At 32.7% G+C, this 17,129-nt stretch overlaps 2 protein-coding genes and 1 long non-coding RNA gene across 5 annotated transcripts; all 3 read right to left on the bottom strand.

The window, feature by feature from the left end:
* Positions 1-6: 6 nt before the first annotated feature.
* On the bottom strand, positions 7-1,942 carry LOC114749416 (uncharacterized). 2 transcript variants are annotated; one of them, XR_003740556.1, is made up of 3 exons: positions 1,805-1,942; positions 1,630-1,690; positions 7-282 (listed from the first exon to the last, which is right to left on the bottom strand). It is a non-coding gene; the product is annotated as an uncharacterized LOC114749416 (long non-coding RNA). The 2 variants fall into 2 exon arrangements; XR_003740555.1 differs by lacking the exon at positions 7-282 and adding an exon at positions 784-1,031.
* Positions 1,943-2,078: 136 nt separating this feature from the next.
* On the bottom strand, positions 2,079-4,395 carry LOC114749415 (disease resistance protein RPP5-like). Of its 2 annotated transcripts, none has more exons than XM_028937918.1 (3): positions 4,187-4,395; positions 2,782-3,588; positions 2,079-2,372 (listed from the first exon to the last, which is right to left on the bottom strand). In XM_028937918.1, the coding sequence occupies exons 1-2, from the start codon at positions 4,376-4,378 to the stop codon at positions 3,064-3,066; spliced, it is 717 nt and encodes a 238-aa protein (XP_028793751.1). In that variant the 5' UTR covers positions 4,379-4,395; the 3' UTR covers positions 2,079-2,372; positions 2,782-3,063. The 2 variants fall into 2 exon arrangements, with proteins under 2 accessions (XP_028793751.1, XP_028793752.1); XM_028937919.1 differs by having other exon boundaries at positions 2,789-3,588.
* A 261-nt stretch (positions 4,396-4,656) lies between these two features.
* On the bottom strand, positions 4,657-6,643 carry LOC114749439 (TMV resistance protein N-like; the record flags this gene model as incomplete). Its single annotated transcript, XM_028937943.1, has 2 exons — positions 6,114-6,643; positions 4,657-5,641 (listed from the first exon to the last, which is right to left on the bottom strand). Coding segments are annotated over exons 1-2 (1,488 nt in total), but the record flags the coding sequence as incomplete, so codon positions are not given.
* Between the last annotated feature and the right edge of the window lie 10,486 nt (positions 6,644-17,129).

The following is a 17,129-nucleotide window of genomic DNA, read 5'->3' as shown; positions in this document are numbered from 1 at the left end:
AATATGATTAGGTTGTTTAGAAAAACATATCATATTAACTAATTTAATTAACATCCTTAATCTGCTCTAATTAGTTAATTAGGTCTTACATTAAGAACCGAAAAAATATTAATAAGGAACAATACCATCAATATCCCTATATCAATTACTGAAATACAGAAATAAACATTCAATAATTTAAACTACATCATTACCTCCAAAGGTTGCAGTGATGAGTGAACGAAGGATTACATTCATGGAGTATTTCTGATACCCATAGAAGTCCAAATTCCAACACATGTCCTAATATTAGAATAAAAATAAATCACAAATTAATAAATGGAATATGTACAACCTTTTTTTTTTTTTGGGGTCAAGGAATATGTACAACCTACACAGCAGCAATTAAAAGCTTGTCCCCAAAAAAAAAAAAAAACCGGAAAAAGAAGAAGAAGAAGAAGAAGCACTTAAAAGCTTTACAGAAATAAATACCAACAACACATATAAGACATTAAAAATGTTACTCCAAGACAAAAAAGAAATAACTCCTAGAATTATTCTGGAGTACGAGGTGTTGGAAAAATGTTGCAGCATAATCGTTCCTTTTTTCTTCCAATTCACCCAAGAGGCTTCAGAAGATTCTTTTGTATGGCCTTCTTTCGCTTCCAATGCAACTAGGAAGTTTTCTTCCCAACCCATATACACCATGGTGACTGAAAGACTTGAAGCACAGTAATGTTTCTAACGTCTTCGTGACTAGGGAATTTTTGTGGTAAAATTAGGGGGGGGGGGGGGGGAACCAACTGATAATTAAAATTTTCATGGAATTTTAAAATATCCATATCAGCCAACAACAATTGTTATGTATTGCATACATAATCGACGAAGACAATGTTGAAGTGTAAAGGGCAAACTTCTACGATAGCAATACAAGTCACTCATAATCACCAAATTCTTCAACTTTTCAGAGCAAGTTTTGAAATAATATCTAAGAATGAGGTCAATCTCCAACATAATGAACCAGCAGGAGAAAATTTACCATCTCTGGATCACTGCAGAGGAGATTACTCAGTCAGTAATCAGTAGAGAGATTCTAGAAAGAAATGCCAAGATGGACGTGGTAAGGATAGTGATAATTGGGAAGTCAACAGATGAGGCAAAAGTTTTGAAAATGACATTGATAATTGCAAAGTTAATAATGAAGAAGGAAGCATGATAATGTGGCAGAAGTTGGTATGGTTTATGAACAAAGATCTTGAGAGAGAAGCCATTAATTCAAACAGCTGGACTTCATATAGGTTTTAGAAATATATTGACGTTTTCCTAGGTTAAGTACTAACACTCCCAAAGCCTCAATGAATACACTACTTGTAAAAACATATAATAAATTATAAACTATGTAACAGATAGCATATATAATTGACAAAAAGAAATACAATAAATACCATTACTTTGATTTAGTGAAGATATCTTACTAATTTATTAGTTAAAAAAGTAACCATAAAACAGAGACACTTCAAAAAAGATTTGCACTATTGAAATTAATAATCATGTTTCCGAAGCAATCTCCACATTTTTTTCAGTTAAATAATAATTTGTTGGTGATTAAGATTTTATAGCTAATAATACAAAAATCTCAAACATACTCACATATTGGAGCCACCATCATTATGTTGTTACCCAAATGAGAAATGTGATGTGTTTAATTCTTCTGCAATACATCAAAACAATAAACTTGGTCATGAGCAAAACCAAAAGCTTCAAACAGCAATGTTAGTAGGAAGAAGAGGCACGCCTTGTTCTTCTCTGTGTTAATGTGTTTTACCTTATCAGTTGCCTTAAGCTTCCTCATAAAATTCTTGGTTGAACTTCTTGGCTGGTTCACTAGGAGAAGCTGTTGTTCTTCGTTTCAGTGAAGTTCTTGGAGCATTCATGAAAAGCAGAGAAAACTTGAACTGGACATTCTCCATGTTTGTCTGCTGTTTGTAGACATATAGTCCACAGTTAATTATGGACAATTCTGGTGGGTCACATATGGCTTCAATTTCCACATAATTCCAATCCTCTTTCAAAAACCTGTTAAGGCTCTTACACTCTTCTCTCTCAAAAGCCCTTCTTGAATCAAATAAAACCACATGACCCTCTCTACCACCATAAACCATTTGACTTAAAATCTTCTTTTCTATTTTACAAGATTTGATATTTACACAAACACAGAAATTCTTTGATCTCGCATTTGCATTCACTTTTTCAAACTCAAATGTCAAGGCAACAACAGGGAAGCTCCCACGCGCATGAAAAGACAACCTCCCTCCTTTACAGCAATTGTCAAACCATTCTGGAAACAATGATGCAGGCATACGGACTTCAAGGCCATTGATCTCCTTCATTGCCTGAAGTACCAAAGCATCAGAGACTAGACATTTTTCAGACTTGAAAGAATATATTAAGAGAATTTCATAAGGTCTATAACTTTAGAGCTCACATACTCGCCCGTGATTTTAAAGACTCTGCTATCTTGTGAGGATTAAGTGGGTGCCAGATGTGATTGTGACTTAAATTGTACTATGGAAGCAAAGTGTTCAGCTTAGCAGTCTACGGGCTTGTTCATTAATGTGAGGATAGAGATAGAAGACAAGTTGGAAAGACAATACTAAAAGTATTAAAGAAAGGAAAACTAAATTGAAAAAAAGTATTTTTCTCCCAAAAGTCAAGGCAGTTTGAACATGCAAAAACAAAAAAAAGGGAATCACTCAACTGTCAGGACAAGAGAAAATAATATATAAAAATAAAGAGAAAAACCTGAGACCATAAACGACTTAATGACTCTGCCGTTAATGATGTGCAATTCTCTGCCTTTATCATCTCCAACTTCAACGGAAGCTCTGGTATGTCTCTTAGATGCTTGCAGTTATTCACTTCCAGATTTAACAAATTTGCACACTCTTTAATGCACTTAGGAAGTGATACAAAATCATTCCCAGATAGAACCAAAGTCTCCAAGTTCTGAAAACAGTTCAGAGTAAGGTGAAGATCTTCATCCGGTAGATGGCAATTTTCAAGATTCAAGACCTCTAAGTTGGTTCAGCTATTCACTTGCTGGCTTTGTTGCTCTAATTTCTTTATTGATTTTTTGCAGCAGCTTCGAGTGTCACCCAGCTCAAGCCAGCTAAGACTTTGCAACAAGAATAAGCTATTTGGAAGCTCCCTAAGACTTTTGCAGGAGCTCAAATCAAAGATTTGAAGCCCTGAAAGATTTCCAATGGAATGCGGGAGTTCTTTAATTGCCGTGTCCACTGCAAAAATATCCCTCAGTGCATCCATCTTTCCTACTATATTTGGAAAGTAGTCAAGATTCTTACAGTAACTTAGTTGGAGGGATACAAGCGATGCCATATTGATTTCACGTGGAAAGCTTCTAAGTTTGGGACAACCACTAACGTCTAATTCAACCAGCTTAGAGAGAGATCCCACAGAATCATGAACCTTGATCAAATTCTTACACTCATTAAACATTAATTTTTTTAAATTCTGAAATTGAGACATGTCAGGTATTTCAATTATGGATTCACAACGAGAGAAATCCATATATGTTACATGCTCAAATCTCTGCAAAATAAAAATTAAATAATTAGTGAACAGTGATTGTCAAGTCATATTGCTTTTTTAGTAAAATATTACAATGCCCCGTTATTTGTCTAGTGTTATACAGACCTCTCCTATATTTCTAAAATCCAGAAAAGTCTCTTTCGCATTTTGAAAACAAATCCCCCAAAGCAAACTAATTTTAAAATGTCTAACATGATTTCTAAAAGTCCATGGTTAACTCTACGTCATAAATTCAAAACTCCAAAATATTCCTAAATGCTCTCTTATGTTTTTTTTATCAAAATATGCAGCAATAGATTGTCTTTTTCTCCGGGGGGAAAAATCACATTAATACACTGTAAAAGTAAAGAAAGATTCTTTTGGGCCCTTTAAAAAGCAACAGAAAACTGATTATATCAATATTCATTGAATAGTATGTAGCTTAATTATTTAAAACATACAAAGGAGATTTGCACAAATTTAAGATATACACGAGAGGTCTAAGTATAATAAGAAAAAAATAAAAGGAAAATAGGAGCATTTTATTCTTGATTAGGGGAAAACTATGAAGAATTCAACCAAAAAAAAAAAAAAATTCAGATTAGGGGGAGGAAATCACCTTGAATGTCTCTCCCAGTCTGAAATGACTACCACATAACTTGAAGCAAACTAGATTTTTAGGGTAAAAATCTGGTGGTAGAGTCATAGAAGGGTAACCATCCCAGTCAAGCAATCTTAAACTACTTGGAAAATATTTAGCACCCATAGAAAACTTGGCATTTCGAACAATAAGAATTCTAAGATTACTCATATTCTTAAAGGCAGTACCATTCCACTCCACTTCTTCCTGTTGAGGTGGATCGAGCATTATTCCTTCAATATTACCACTTCCCTATAATGCAAGTAATAAAATTAGACATTACCAAAGAGGCACAATCCATTTAACGTATATGAGGAAACAAAAACGATTTAGATTCTTACCAAATTTTCATGCAATACTCTCAGAACATCCCCGTAATACCATAGTCTACTGCGCTTACCTAGATTTGATGGTGCCTCTTGCCTAACAATCTCTCTACCCATTTTGTGTATCAGATCATGCATCCAAAACCGGCCATTATTACTGACAGTTATAAGAGATTTATCAACAAGCACTTCAATAAAAAACCTTGCCCCATAATTATAAGCTTCTTGTATTTCTTCAATATATTCCATACTATTCTTGAAGAAACAAGCAATATCTAAGAAAATACTCTTAGCAGTATCCTGTAAGCAATCATAGCTTATCTTTAGCACCTCATGAACTGTTTTTTCTGGAATTCTTTCATACTGTTCAAGTGTAATTCTCCATTCTTCTAAGTTCTTTTGAGCCAAATTGGAACCTATTACCCTTAAAGCCAAAGGAAGACCCTGTGCATAACCTATTAAACGACTAGACATATCTTGATAACATTTTGGAGGTTTGCTCGTATGGAAGGCATGCCAACAAAAGAGTTCCAAAGCATCATGATCATTTAGCTTCTTCATTTCATAAGCTGTTTCAACACGATGTGCAATTAGTAATTGCTTATTTCTTGTGGTTATGATGACCTTGCTTCCAGAACCAAACCAATCAGAGCTTCCTGCGAGTTTTTCTAGGTGTTCTAGCTCATCAACATCATCAAGAACCAAAAGAACTCTTTTGTGAGAGAGCCTGTGTTTCATTTTAGATATTCCTTCATCAACACTGCCCAACTTGATCCTTTCGTCGAGAATCTCTGATAGAAGTGTCTGTTGGAGATGAAGCATGCCTCGGTACTGCTTTGAAGCGTCTGTTACATCAAATAGAAAACAGGCACCGTCATATTGGTGGAAGATTAAATTATACAAAGCCTTGGCAAGAGTTGTTTTGCCAACACCACCAGTTCCATAAATCCCCAGCATACAAACTCCATCATCAGATTGATCTAGAAGTGATATCACTTCTTCTATGCAGGACTCAAGTCCAACAATGTGACCAGTGCTATGTAGGCGTTTTGGAGGTAGCACAGTATATGCATCTTCAACAATCCTTTCAATAAATCCAGATTCATTTCTGCAAAATTGCAAATTCTTCTGACTACGAAGGCAACTCATGCAAAATGCCATTTGTTCCTCATTCGTCATAGCTTTTCTACTTTTTTTAGTCCCATTTTGAACCTCCAAAGATGATCTTAGATTTATTAGCTCTTGCAAAGATTTTTCGTATTATTTCAATACATGGAAAATGAGACTTTCAAGTACTGAAGAGATAATCGAGGGGAAAATTAGAACAACGTGCCTTCTTTGTGCAAAATATACATGACAGAACTAGCCATAAAACAAAGCTTGTGAAGCTTTTAATAACACTAGATACTCTGGTGAATACCATACCTTCTACACTACTACTAATTGACGGAGACATGAACATTTGAACTGTAAGAATGATCTTCGTTAAAAATGTCAAAAATCTTGTATAGCGGGGTATATCATGTCAACAACGGAGTCAAGTCAAGAATCAATTAGAAAAATAACATATAAAAACCTACCCATCTTCAAAAAGCCATGCCGATGACAAACTAGCAGCTTCAGACAAAGCAGACCTCCATTTGCGCACTTTCTCCAGATCATTTCTGAACCTATTTTCATGGGCAGCCATGGCTTCTCCAAAGCTATTTGTCTGATATTGTACATCCATCGGATTCACCTTATAAAAAATCGGCATAACCAGCTGGTTCTTCTTCTTCTTACACTGAATGATGTGGTCAAGTTCATCCAGGCACCATGAGGAAGTAGCGTAGTTCCTAGAGAAGACAATGATCGAAATCCTGGATTTTTCGATGGCCTTGAGAAGCGCAGGTGATATTCGTTTCCCTTTCCCAAGCTTCTTGTCATCAATGAAGGCATTGATTCCCTTCCGGCGCAAGGCATTGTAGAGAATCACAGTGAAGGAGTGGCGAGTATCTTCGCCTCTGAAACTCAGGAACACATCACATCGATACTTCGTTTCGCTGGTAAGGCCAGAAGATGGTGCTGCAAGTTGAAGCGCCATGGTCAGGATAGCTACTACAAGCTGTTAGATAAGGAAATTTACTCCTACAGGTAAAGACCAGCTTATAGGAACGTGATTCTTCACCAGATTACTAGCAAATGACAAGTCTAATTGTATGCGGGTGTCTTTTGGGATCCGATGCCTTGACGCGTGAAATATCGAAAGCGCATGGAAATTTTGTAGAAGATGCCTCTGCCTCACCGGCTTCGGATTCCGGCGAAGATGCCGCATTGGCTCTTCAGGGGACTTTTTCTCGGGTCGAGCTTTATCGCTCTCGGAGCGAACCTCTCCGCTGAGGTCCCGGTACATTTAGATGAAACGACATCGTTTCATTAAAATATTTTTGGCAATTTTTTTTCCCAGCTGAGCCGTCTTTACAATTTTATTCCGGTCGGCACACATTCGCCCTACGGCCGGCACCGAAGCAGAACTCAAGATGTCTCAGGACGTCGCCATCGTCTCCTCCAGCGACGGCAAGATACCGGCCTGCTCCAATGCAACCTCATCCCAGATCTCATCCTCGCTTCTTCATTTTTCATATTCGAGCTGCGATTCCCCGTTACTGGGTTAAGAATCCATGGAGGTCCCTCGCTTACGTTCCCATAAATGTGTTTCTTGTCCTTTCCTTGCCTGCTTTCGTTCTTCATTTGTGGCTCAGTTTCTTCTGCTATATGATTCAAGTAAAGGAAGCTTGCAGGAAAGCACATTTGAAGCAGAACAGTTAGCCAAGGAACGCCATAGAGAGAAGAACGGTGGTCTCAACGTCCATTTTATAACCACGTTATACCAATGCTTGGACACTAAGGATGTGTTTGGTTGGAGGGGAGGGGAGGGAAAATGAACCCTCCCCTCATTTGGTTAAAAATTTTAGAAGGGAGAGGAGCTAAAATGTCCCCTCCCCTCCCCTCCCCTCCCCTCCCCTCCCCTCCCCTTATTTTGGCTCCCCTCCAAGTTGGGAGTTTTTGGAGGGGAGCCAAAATTTTGGACCATTATACCCTTATAATTTTTAAATATTCCACTTCTACCCATAAAATATATTATTATAATATTTATTTCAAATAAAAAATATATTATCCTAAGTAAAAAAAATAAAAATATATATACATTATTATAATTAAAAATATATTATAAAAATTATTTAAATAAAAATTATAATATTATAAAATTAATTTTTTTATAAATATATTATTTATTAAATATATTTTAAAGCTGGAAAAAAAGATAGCCTAAAGAAAATAAAATTTCATTTTTCTTAGAGCATATAAAATTTGTTAATTTGATTAGTTTAAATATATTATTATATTAATTAGAATAAAAATTACTGTACCAATTTTTTAATATACATATTAACATGATAAGACTGAATTTTTATTAAATTATATGATTTAAATTAAGATGTAAATTAATTTATATAATATATGAATAAAAAATATAAACTAATATGTAAGGGTAAAATGGTAAATTAATTATTACTATCCCTCCCCTCCCCTCCTTGAACCAAGCAAGGGATCATTAAATACCTTTCCCTCCTTTCTTTTTAATCAAACCAAACAAGATGAGGATGAATATCCCCTCCCCTCCCCCATCCCCTCAAACCAAACAGGCCTTGGCGCTTTCAATTGATTAAATGAGTTAAAAAAACTCATTTCAGGTTTTTCTCTTTTAATAATTAATGGGCTCTCGGCAACAGCAAGGGAGGCACAGATATGGCGCGACAAGAACAAAATTGCAAGGACCACTGGCTCGGTTGGATTGAAAGAAACCTGGAAATTTTTTTTTTAACTGAAACTTTTTTCGTTTCATCTAAATGGACGAAAGTGACGGAAACCTTAGCACAGAGGCTCCGCTCCGTTTCTCTCTGAGCTCGGGGTCAACGGGGGTTCGGATCCCCCAGCGGCCATTTTCTCGCTGTAAGCTCTAAATCATATCCGTCCAATCAATCTAAGAGGTCACAAAAATACACATCAATGACATCATATAGCTTTTAAAATTTTATCTCCACCGTCCAATATATTATAAGCCGTTCGTTCAAAGCCCATTTGAACCCCGACGATCTGCTCTCCCTCGCACTCGCGGCATTCCGTTCTCCTTCACAGCCCTCTCTGGCTTCATATTCTCCGTCTCGCACTTCGTCACTCGAAACACGGCATCTCGTACTCTTCCGTTCACCTCCTCAGATCAAATTCAAGTTTAAGCATGCGAAGCAGTTGCAGGCCTTTTGCGATCTCTAAGTTCAGTCAATCTATACAGGAGTTCAGTCAGAGAGCAGAGCAACAGAAGAGATGAATACACTGCTGAGGCAGTTTTCCTCGGTTCCTGAGGTATAGGAACAGGTATATTGCCACTTGCATTTATGCATATCTCTTGCTGTAGATTATTGAGGACTATGTGGACGTCATTTCCATAGGTAAAGGAGCAGGGTATGAGTGCAGAATTCATCTGTGGATGAGAAGCTCCTCATTAAACGTGCAAAGAGTGATTTCCTGCCATTAATTATTAGGTACCTTGAAGACGAGGATGTAAAACTGAAGAAGCTGCAAGAGGCATGTTGGCAAATTTAGCTTTGAGCCATGTTAACCACAGCATTTTGGTCGAAGCAGGGTCATATTGGTGAGACTTTCCTAACTTTACGTACTACTTCCTCCGAAGTTGTTTGATTTTTATTTTAGTCATAAATATAAAATCCTAATTCATTTTATTTCTCATATTTATATATTTTTTTAAGTAATCTTTTTAATAATGATAGTTTTAACCAATACACTTTATTAGTAAAGATATTTTAGAAAATACAACACTTATTTATTATAAGTAACTAACTTAACTTATTTGTTTAATATACTCAAATTAGTCAGTTAGAGTTTATATTTAACACTGGAGGCAGTATTAAAAAGATGGTTATTTTTATAATAAAATATTGGCATGACATGCTGGCTTTATATGGAGGCATGTAAATCCCGTCAACATAAATTCACTAAAAGCCTATAAGAATATTGGAGGGATGGTTGAATGGAAGAATGGAAAAGAAGAATGTCATGTTTTCAGTAGGACTTAATTCTTGATGCTTGCAAAATTCCAGAACAAATTTCCCTGCAGGCAAAGTTCTTAACTTCTGATTCTGAAAGACCCAAAGTCAATAAAAAGGCAACATTCCATTTTCTTGACTCACCAGCATAGACATAACATGAACGCTCTGTAACCTATCTTCCTTATTGTTTTATGAATTGAAATGAAGCTTGTGTCCATGAACTCTATGTCCCTTTTGTTCCCGCGGTGAATTCGTTATTAAAAAATTTCATGATAGTTTGGTACGTGTAAATAGTTATGGGTTTTATGGTGCAAGCCTACTATTCTTCATATATACTCCTCCGATCTTTAATATAATACTCCCTCCGTTCCTTATTATAAGAGACAAATAACCGAAGTACGTTGATCAAAAAAATAGATAAAATTAGTTAAGAACAATTAATGTGTAAAAAGTATAATTTTTTTTCTTCAAAAATACCCTCATTAATAAGGGGAGAGAGCATAAGAGAGAACAATTAAATTATTAAAAGAAAGAAAAGTGGGAAGGAGAGAGAGTGTGAGTTGGAGATAATAAATATGGGTAAAATAGGAAATCAACACAAAAAAGTAAAGACAACTTTTAAGTGTCTCTTATATATAGGAACATGCCATAAGGATCAAATGTCTCTTATAATAAGAAACGGAGGGAGTACCCATTTAACTAATTTGATTATATTAAGAAAGTTAGGTAAGTTAATTAATTATAAGAAAAGTGACTCATTTTTTCTAAAACACCATAATCATCTTTCTTCATACATTTTCTCCTCCTTCTATTTGATTATGATTGAAAGAGTATCCATATGGATAATTTAGAGAAAATTGATAAATATAATAAATGGGTCTTATATTTATGATCAAAACCAATTCAAGAATTAGATTCTATATTAAGGATCGGATGAGTATAGATACAAAGAGAGAGAAAGAGAGGACCATGTTGGTGATTTGGAACTTGTTCTTTCCTCTCGTCATATCTATATACAATTATACATGCTATCTTGAGCAACGAGCATGTACAGGCTTGACGTATAACTGTTAATACAATGGAAGAATTGAGTTCAAACACCACAAATATTACATGTTTGAGCATAAACAGGGACAATGTAGATTTTACCTGGAATAGTACTTAACCCATGAAAGTAATTTACTTTTAGTAAAATTTTCCTTTGGTTATTTTGTATCTGATAAAATTTGCAGAAGATCGACGTCATGCGCGCAGTTGAGGGTTCAGTGCGTTTTGAAGAAGCAACAAAATTAGACGGCTACGATTTAATAAATTAACGGAGAAAAAATGCTGCTGAGGGAATCTGCTCCCCAACCCCGTAAACCACAACCACGCATGTGGCCTAATTCCTCGTAAAACGTATTCCATCTTATTTTTTTTAAAATAACAAACAATATTTGAAATTTATCTTAAATTTTTATTGTAAATTTTTTATCTTGTCCTATTAATTATTTATTTTAATATTTAATAAATTTATTATTTTATTTTTCAAACCATTATCTCTCTTTCACACATTTTTTCTCTTTTATAATTCTTTTTATTATAATAATTTTTTATTCTCTTTCTTATACTCTTTTTTTTTAAATAAGAATATTTTTAAAAAAACTTTTAATTTTTATTTGTTTATTATTTTTAATTAACTTTTTGATCTACGTAATCAAATCTTATATTACTTATAATAAAAAAAGACGGGGGAATAACTAATTTCCTACTCAGCCTTGTCCAGACGCTTATCGAAGAGCTGGTGTGGCATCTATTCTCTATCGATCAAATAAAAGATCGGGAGCAAATTGCATCTAATAGCCCTTGGCCAGTTTCCCAGTTATTACTTGGAATCAATGTTAATGTCAAATCTACATGCAACTATTTTTAAAAAAAGAATTTAATTTCACATGGATTTGATGGAGTATCATAAATGAGACATAAAAGTCATAATTTAAGAATAATATGTTTTGTTATTTGTTATAAAATATAAAATAAATAATAAGTTTTATTTGCAGGTTCAAAATAGAGCAGCTCATTTACGTTGTGCAAGACATGACTATATTTTGTGTAATATTGCATGAAAAGCACGTTTGATTTTAGGTTAAAATATTTTTACTATATATATAATTTATAGAAAGTCACATTATTTTATGCTTTTAACTAATTTGAAGATACAATTACAATTTTTTAACTAAAATTAGTTTTTTTTTTTGGGTGCTCCTTTAATCTAAAAACTACTGCTCCCTCAATTTATTTTTATAATTACATTTCTGCAAACTTTTGTTGTTGCATGTTTTTATACAAGTCACTTTCGAAAATATATGAAGCATCAAATGATTTTTTTTAAAAAAAATTTACCCTTATTTTCTCATAAATCATGTTTAACGACACCATATTTTCCAATATACTTTTTCTCTTTTCTAACAGTGGTAGCTATGTATGTCACTAGTAACATTAGTTTTGGTTCCCTAAATAGGTTTTGGGGCACGGGAACCAACTTTACGGATTGAAAATTTTAATTTGAAAAATAAATTTACTAATTGAAAAGGGATTGAGGGCTCTAGACTCTAGAGAACATAAATAACTATTTTGAGATAAGCGTGAAAAACATAATTAAGGTGGGGTGAGAAATTAATGGGTTATTGAAAGAGATCACTAAGATGGGGAAAGAAATTAATGTAATTGATGGGTTTTTAAATAAGAGCTAATTTTGGAAAATTCAGATAATTTTAAATAAATTTAGAGCCTATCAATTAATTTTAATAATTAAACTTCTTTCAATATGTGAATTGGTTTTCCAAATGTGATAATCAAGATTTTATGCAAAGAATAAAAAACCGGATCGGATACTAAACCGGTTAGCGGTGAAAAGTTAGCGGGTTAGATCGAGGTCAACTCAAGATCAAACCAGTTATATTAAAATAATATAATTTGATTGAAAATAACAAAATATAACAATACTAATAATCATTAATAACAAAATATAAGGAAATACAATAATAGTTTGATTGTAACAATAATAAAGTATAATAATATTAAGAATTTTGATCTTTATGATTCCTAAATAACTAAAATTAATAGTTATCAATACCAAAATTATCATTAAAATCCATTTAAATCTATAATAACTGAGATATTAAGAGCTGAATGAGAAAAAATATAACAAACAGCAATATAATCATTCAGACGGGTTCATTATCGGTTCACACCGGTTTTTACCAGTTCACACTGGTTTGACCGATTCAATCTGGTTCGAACTAGTCCCTGGTTTAATCTATAAACCAGATCGGACCATTAACCTGTTTACCGGTTTTCTGATTAAATCAGCCAGTTTAATATATTTTTATGGGCTTGTAAAGGAGAATCATGTCGTATAACAGCACCTATTAATGGAAATTTTAATATGATTGTGCCAAGGTATTATCCTCATTTGTCCTTTCATGATATAGTTAATATAATATGTGCATAAGACTATTTGATTTTAAAAAAAATATTATGTGAGTTATGAACATACTCTACCGGTTCTGATTATAAGTTTCAAATAATTAATTCACGGATAATCAACAATGAGTTAAAATTAGTTAAAAACAATAAATAGGTTAAAAATATACTTTTATTTTCAATATACCCTTATAATAAATGAAAAAAAGGATGAAAGAGAATGTCTTGAAAAATGTGATAAAAGAGAAATACTTAAAGGCAAAAAAAAAAAATACATTGAATGTTAAGATAAACTCAAATTAAAACTTATAAAATTAACCACACCACTTAAATTCGAAGTTTATAAATAGGACCGGTAGGAGTATATTATATATTTCAAAAGGGGTTAATTTAATGTCGACTGTTTGGAAGGACAAATGTAGGTAGGATGCATGTTGCAGTGGAAACAAGCTGTAATGTAGTTGGGCATCGATATCGATCATTGACTGAAGAATGAAAGTATGAGCGAAATTTTATGTCTATTTGTGATATTTTCTTCAAGGAACTTAATTTTAAAATAACAATTGGTCAATGAGAAAATAATAAACACTTAAATAAAGAGAAAAACACAGCCAATTCACATTGGAAACAGCATAAGATTCAGGACATATTCTTATATACTCCATCTACTCCTATTTATAAAATTCTAAAATGTGAATTGGTTTAGTCTTTTTTATAATATCCTATTAAGGATTGTCTGAGCGTTAAATACGTTTTTAACAATTTGTGCCTAATTAATTTTCAATTCTCTCCCCTTATCTTTTTTTTTTATATTTCATTTTTTTCGTCTTTTATCTCATTAATAGTGGTACTTCTCTTTCTTATTTGTCTCCTCATTAAATAAGGACATCCTTAGGAAAAAAAAAGATTTAAACTTTACATGGTTATTATTGTTTTTAACTAATTTTAATTATTTTTTAAACTATATAATTTAGTTAATAAGATCTTATAAAAAAGACGGGGGAGTACTTTTTCTATTCTTGTTGTAATAAATTTATAATTTAACCCTATTGAAATAGAAATTTTTCACGTTTGTATTATATTACCTCCCACAGTTAATGACTTCACATAGGGTGATATTAGAAAATTTTAATTAATAATTTAACATCGAAGTGACCTACAGATGACTAGAGTGAGTTAGATAGCAAGTGAAGGAAAGAGTGGCTTTTTTTCCTTCCCTCATCCCCAAGTCTCAAGACTTTGTTTAGGTTTTATACTCTTACTATGCACCATAAACTATTTCTTTTGATTATAAATGTAGGGGTAAGATGATTACTTTTTGAAAATTAATAAATTAGTTAAGTTAATTATTTATAAAATATGTGTTAGTTTTTTTTAAAAAATACCGTTGTCTAAAATACCTTTACAATCATTTGTATTGGAAGTTACTTTATTGATAGAATTCTCTCTATAATACGTATAATAATATGGACGTTTAGGAAGAAATTACTCTCTCATCATATTTTCTTATGCATTATCTTTCATCTTTTTTTTATTTATTATAAAGGCATATTTTAAAATATATATTTTTTACCTATTTATTATTTTAAACTAATTTTAACTGATTATTCATTATCTATAATTTAGTTATTTGAAATTGATAATAAGAACTAAGGGAAGTATTTGAATTAGTTTTTTAAAAATGATTTTATAGTGTATGAAGTAAATAGATAAAATTTTTTTTATCTCGACATGTTTGAAAACACTTTTTTAAAGTAATTTTTGAGTTTCCAAACTTAAAAAACCCGTACTTACAACTATTTGCATGGATGTTTTTTTAAAGTAATTACGGATTATAAATCAATAACATTGTCACATTCATAGTGGGACTTGAACCCATTGTGCCAATTATAAGACTAACCTTATTCAGCTGAGCACAAGACAAATGAATTACGATTACGAAACATGTATGAAATAAAATTAAAAAATAATGAAATGAGAATAATAATAAATATAAAACTGGTCTTATTGTCTTTCTTGACTTTGAGTTGTTGACTGGCTGCTTATTCAGCTTCACCATTCTTACTCTCGTTTTCAACAGTATCTTGAATTTTAATTCATCCCCAATGTAACTATTCATGTACTGTGTGATCACAAAAATACAGTTCACATAAAATTCTGCTAAAACCTGTTTTATTGCGCATTGTTTATGACCAAACCATTTTAATATAAATATAATTAGGAGCTGATTGTTGCAAGGAATCTTGTTATGCCATAAATTAGTAGACCCTATGGGAGTTGTTAGCAATGAACTAAAAAATCGGTGACCCTTCAACAATGTTTTAAAAAGTTTCCATAAAAAAGTTTTCAAGGTGCTGAAAAGGATAGATGCATGATTTACATGGGGAAGTTTATAAATTAAACCAATTATTACAAGAAAAAGTAACAAACAGGGCATTGATTATGAAAGAAATCTCAACATCAACTTGATTTTGCAAGTCGAGGTAATCAAGAGAACCGGGGTAAATTTACTTAATTTTCTTATGCACTCTAAACAGCAGCTAGATTAAAAAATTGCTTAATTAGCTATCTGCCCCCTTTTTCTTCCAGGTGTGATTAAAATTGATCTTTTATCTTCTTTTTTTTAATATAAAAAGGGGCAAGATTACACTTGAAAAGTACGAATAACAGCGAAAATAACTGCACTAGGTCATTCCTAAGGCGAGAGAGATAATCAGCTGGTGGGTGCCACATCATGATCATTTGTTCTGTGAGCATATGTGCCTCCTTGGCCAGGTGGTCAGCGCATTTTATGTTCATCCGAGGTGTATAGGTAATCTTGAGATCCCAATCAGAGTATGCAAGACTTCTTAGCTTCAGTATGTGTGGTCGTAGAGGATGTTGGAGACCTCCATCTACCATAAGCAATTGATCTTTTATCTTACCCAAAAAAGAATTGATCTTTTAGAATCTCAGAAAGAGAAGGAAATATGAGTTACACCTTTAGGGTGAATCTATTTATCCCATGAAATATGAGCTACACCTCTAGGGTGAGTCTATTTATCCCATGAAATTATAGGGGCCGAGCTTAAGACACGTCTCAAATAAAGAATGGGGAAATTATTGTGAGGTATTTAGTAAAGGATACAATTATTAAAAAGTTGCAATAACTTAGAAGTATGTAATGAAAAGTTTTAGAGAAAAAATTTATAATAACTTTATATCACTCACTTGTTATTAAAATTTTTTAGTAATTATATTCTTTTCTTAGGCTGTAAAAAAAATGCTGATGTAGAAAATGGATGAGCCCACTATAAGTACTTGATATTTTTTTAAAAATTTATCCCCATAATTTTATATTTGAAAAAGATCATTAGATGCATATTTGAACCTTTGATATTGTAATTTATATATTATGGTTATAATTAATAATTTTATATTTTAAAATAAAAATAAAATAGAATATTAGTCTAGCTTAGGTTTCGTCAATATCAGCCCATATAAAGAGAAATGGTTACGATCCCAAACCCATATTAGCCATTCGATCTTTAATTGCACATGCCTCGTATCTTTTAAAATGAACCTTTTTTTTTTTTTTGTGTGAGAAATAACTTTTCAATTTGGGGTTTTGGGATCACAAGTTCTCTTAGAGGAAGATGCTGATTAAATTGTTGATGTTAGGTCCAACTTTCTTCAATCGTGTTTCTCTTTACATTTTCTTCTTCTTCTTTAAATTGTAGTTTTAAACAATTCAGACTAAATTTAATGGTATATCTTGATTTATATTTTTATAAATTATGACATAATTTAATCTGATGGCCATCCATTTAATACACATTTTAATAAATGGTTTTTCAAAGCAGGATTTGGAGGAATAAAGCCAAAATGAGATTAGTATGACTGATGTATTACCTACTTGCAACATTTGTCCTCTGCTGGAGGAAGAAAAACAACAGAAAAATTACAATTTTTTAGAGCTCACACCTTTACAAGTACTTCACACTGTTACTTTACCACCCATTAAAATGTCAGATGGTTCTTGGT

The sequence above is a fragment of the Neltuma alba genome, unplaced genomic scaffold, assembly GCF_004799145.2.
Source record: "Neltuma alba isolate B1F8T4 unplaced genomic scaffold, ASM479914v2 tig00006042_pilon, whole genome shotgun sequence".
NCBI lineage: Eukaryota > Viridiplantae > Streptophyta > Magnoliopsida > Fabales > Fabaceae > Neltuma > Neltuma alba.
This window is presented reverse-complemented; position numbering and strand designations above follow the sequence as displayed.

What these genes read in the sequence shown, in the direction of transcription:
- LOC114749415 (XM_028937918.1), bottom strand. Translation starts at nt 4,378, where the DNA reads ATGAGTAATCTTAGAATTCTTATTGTTCGAAATGCCAAGTTTTCTATG. An exon ending in GACTGGGAGAGACATTCAAG is followed by an intron (nt 3,589 to 4,186) that starts GTGATTTCCTCC and finishes TTTATTTTGCAG; the next exon opens with AGATTTGAGCATGTAACATA.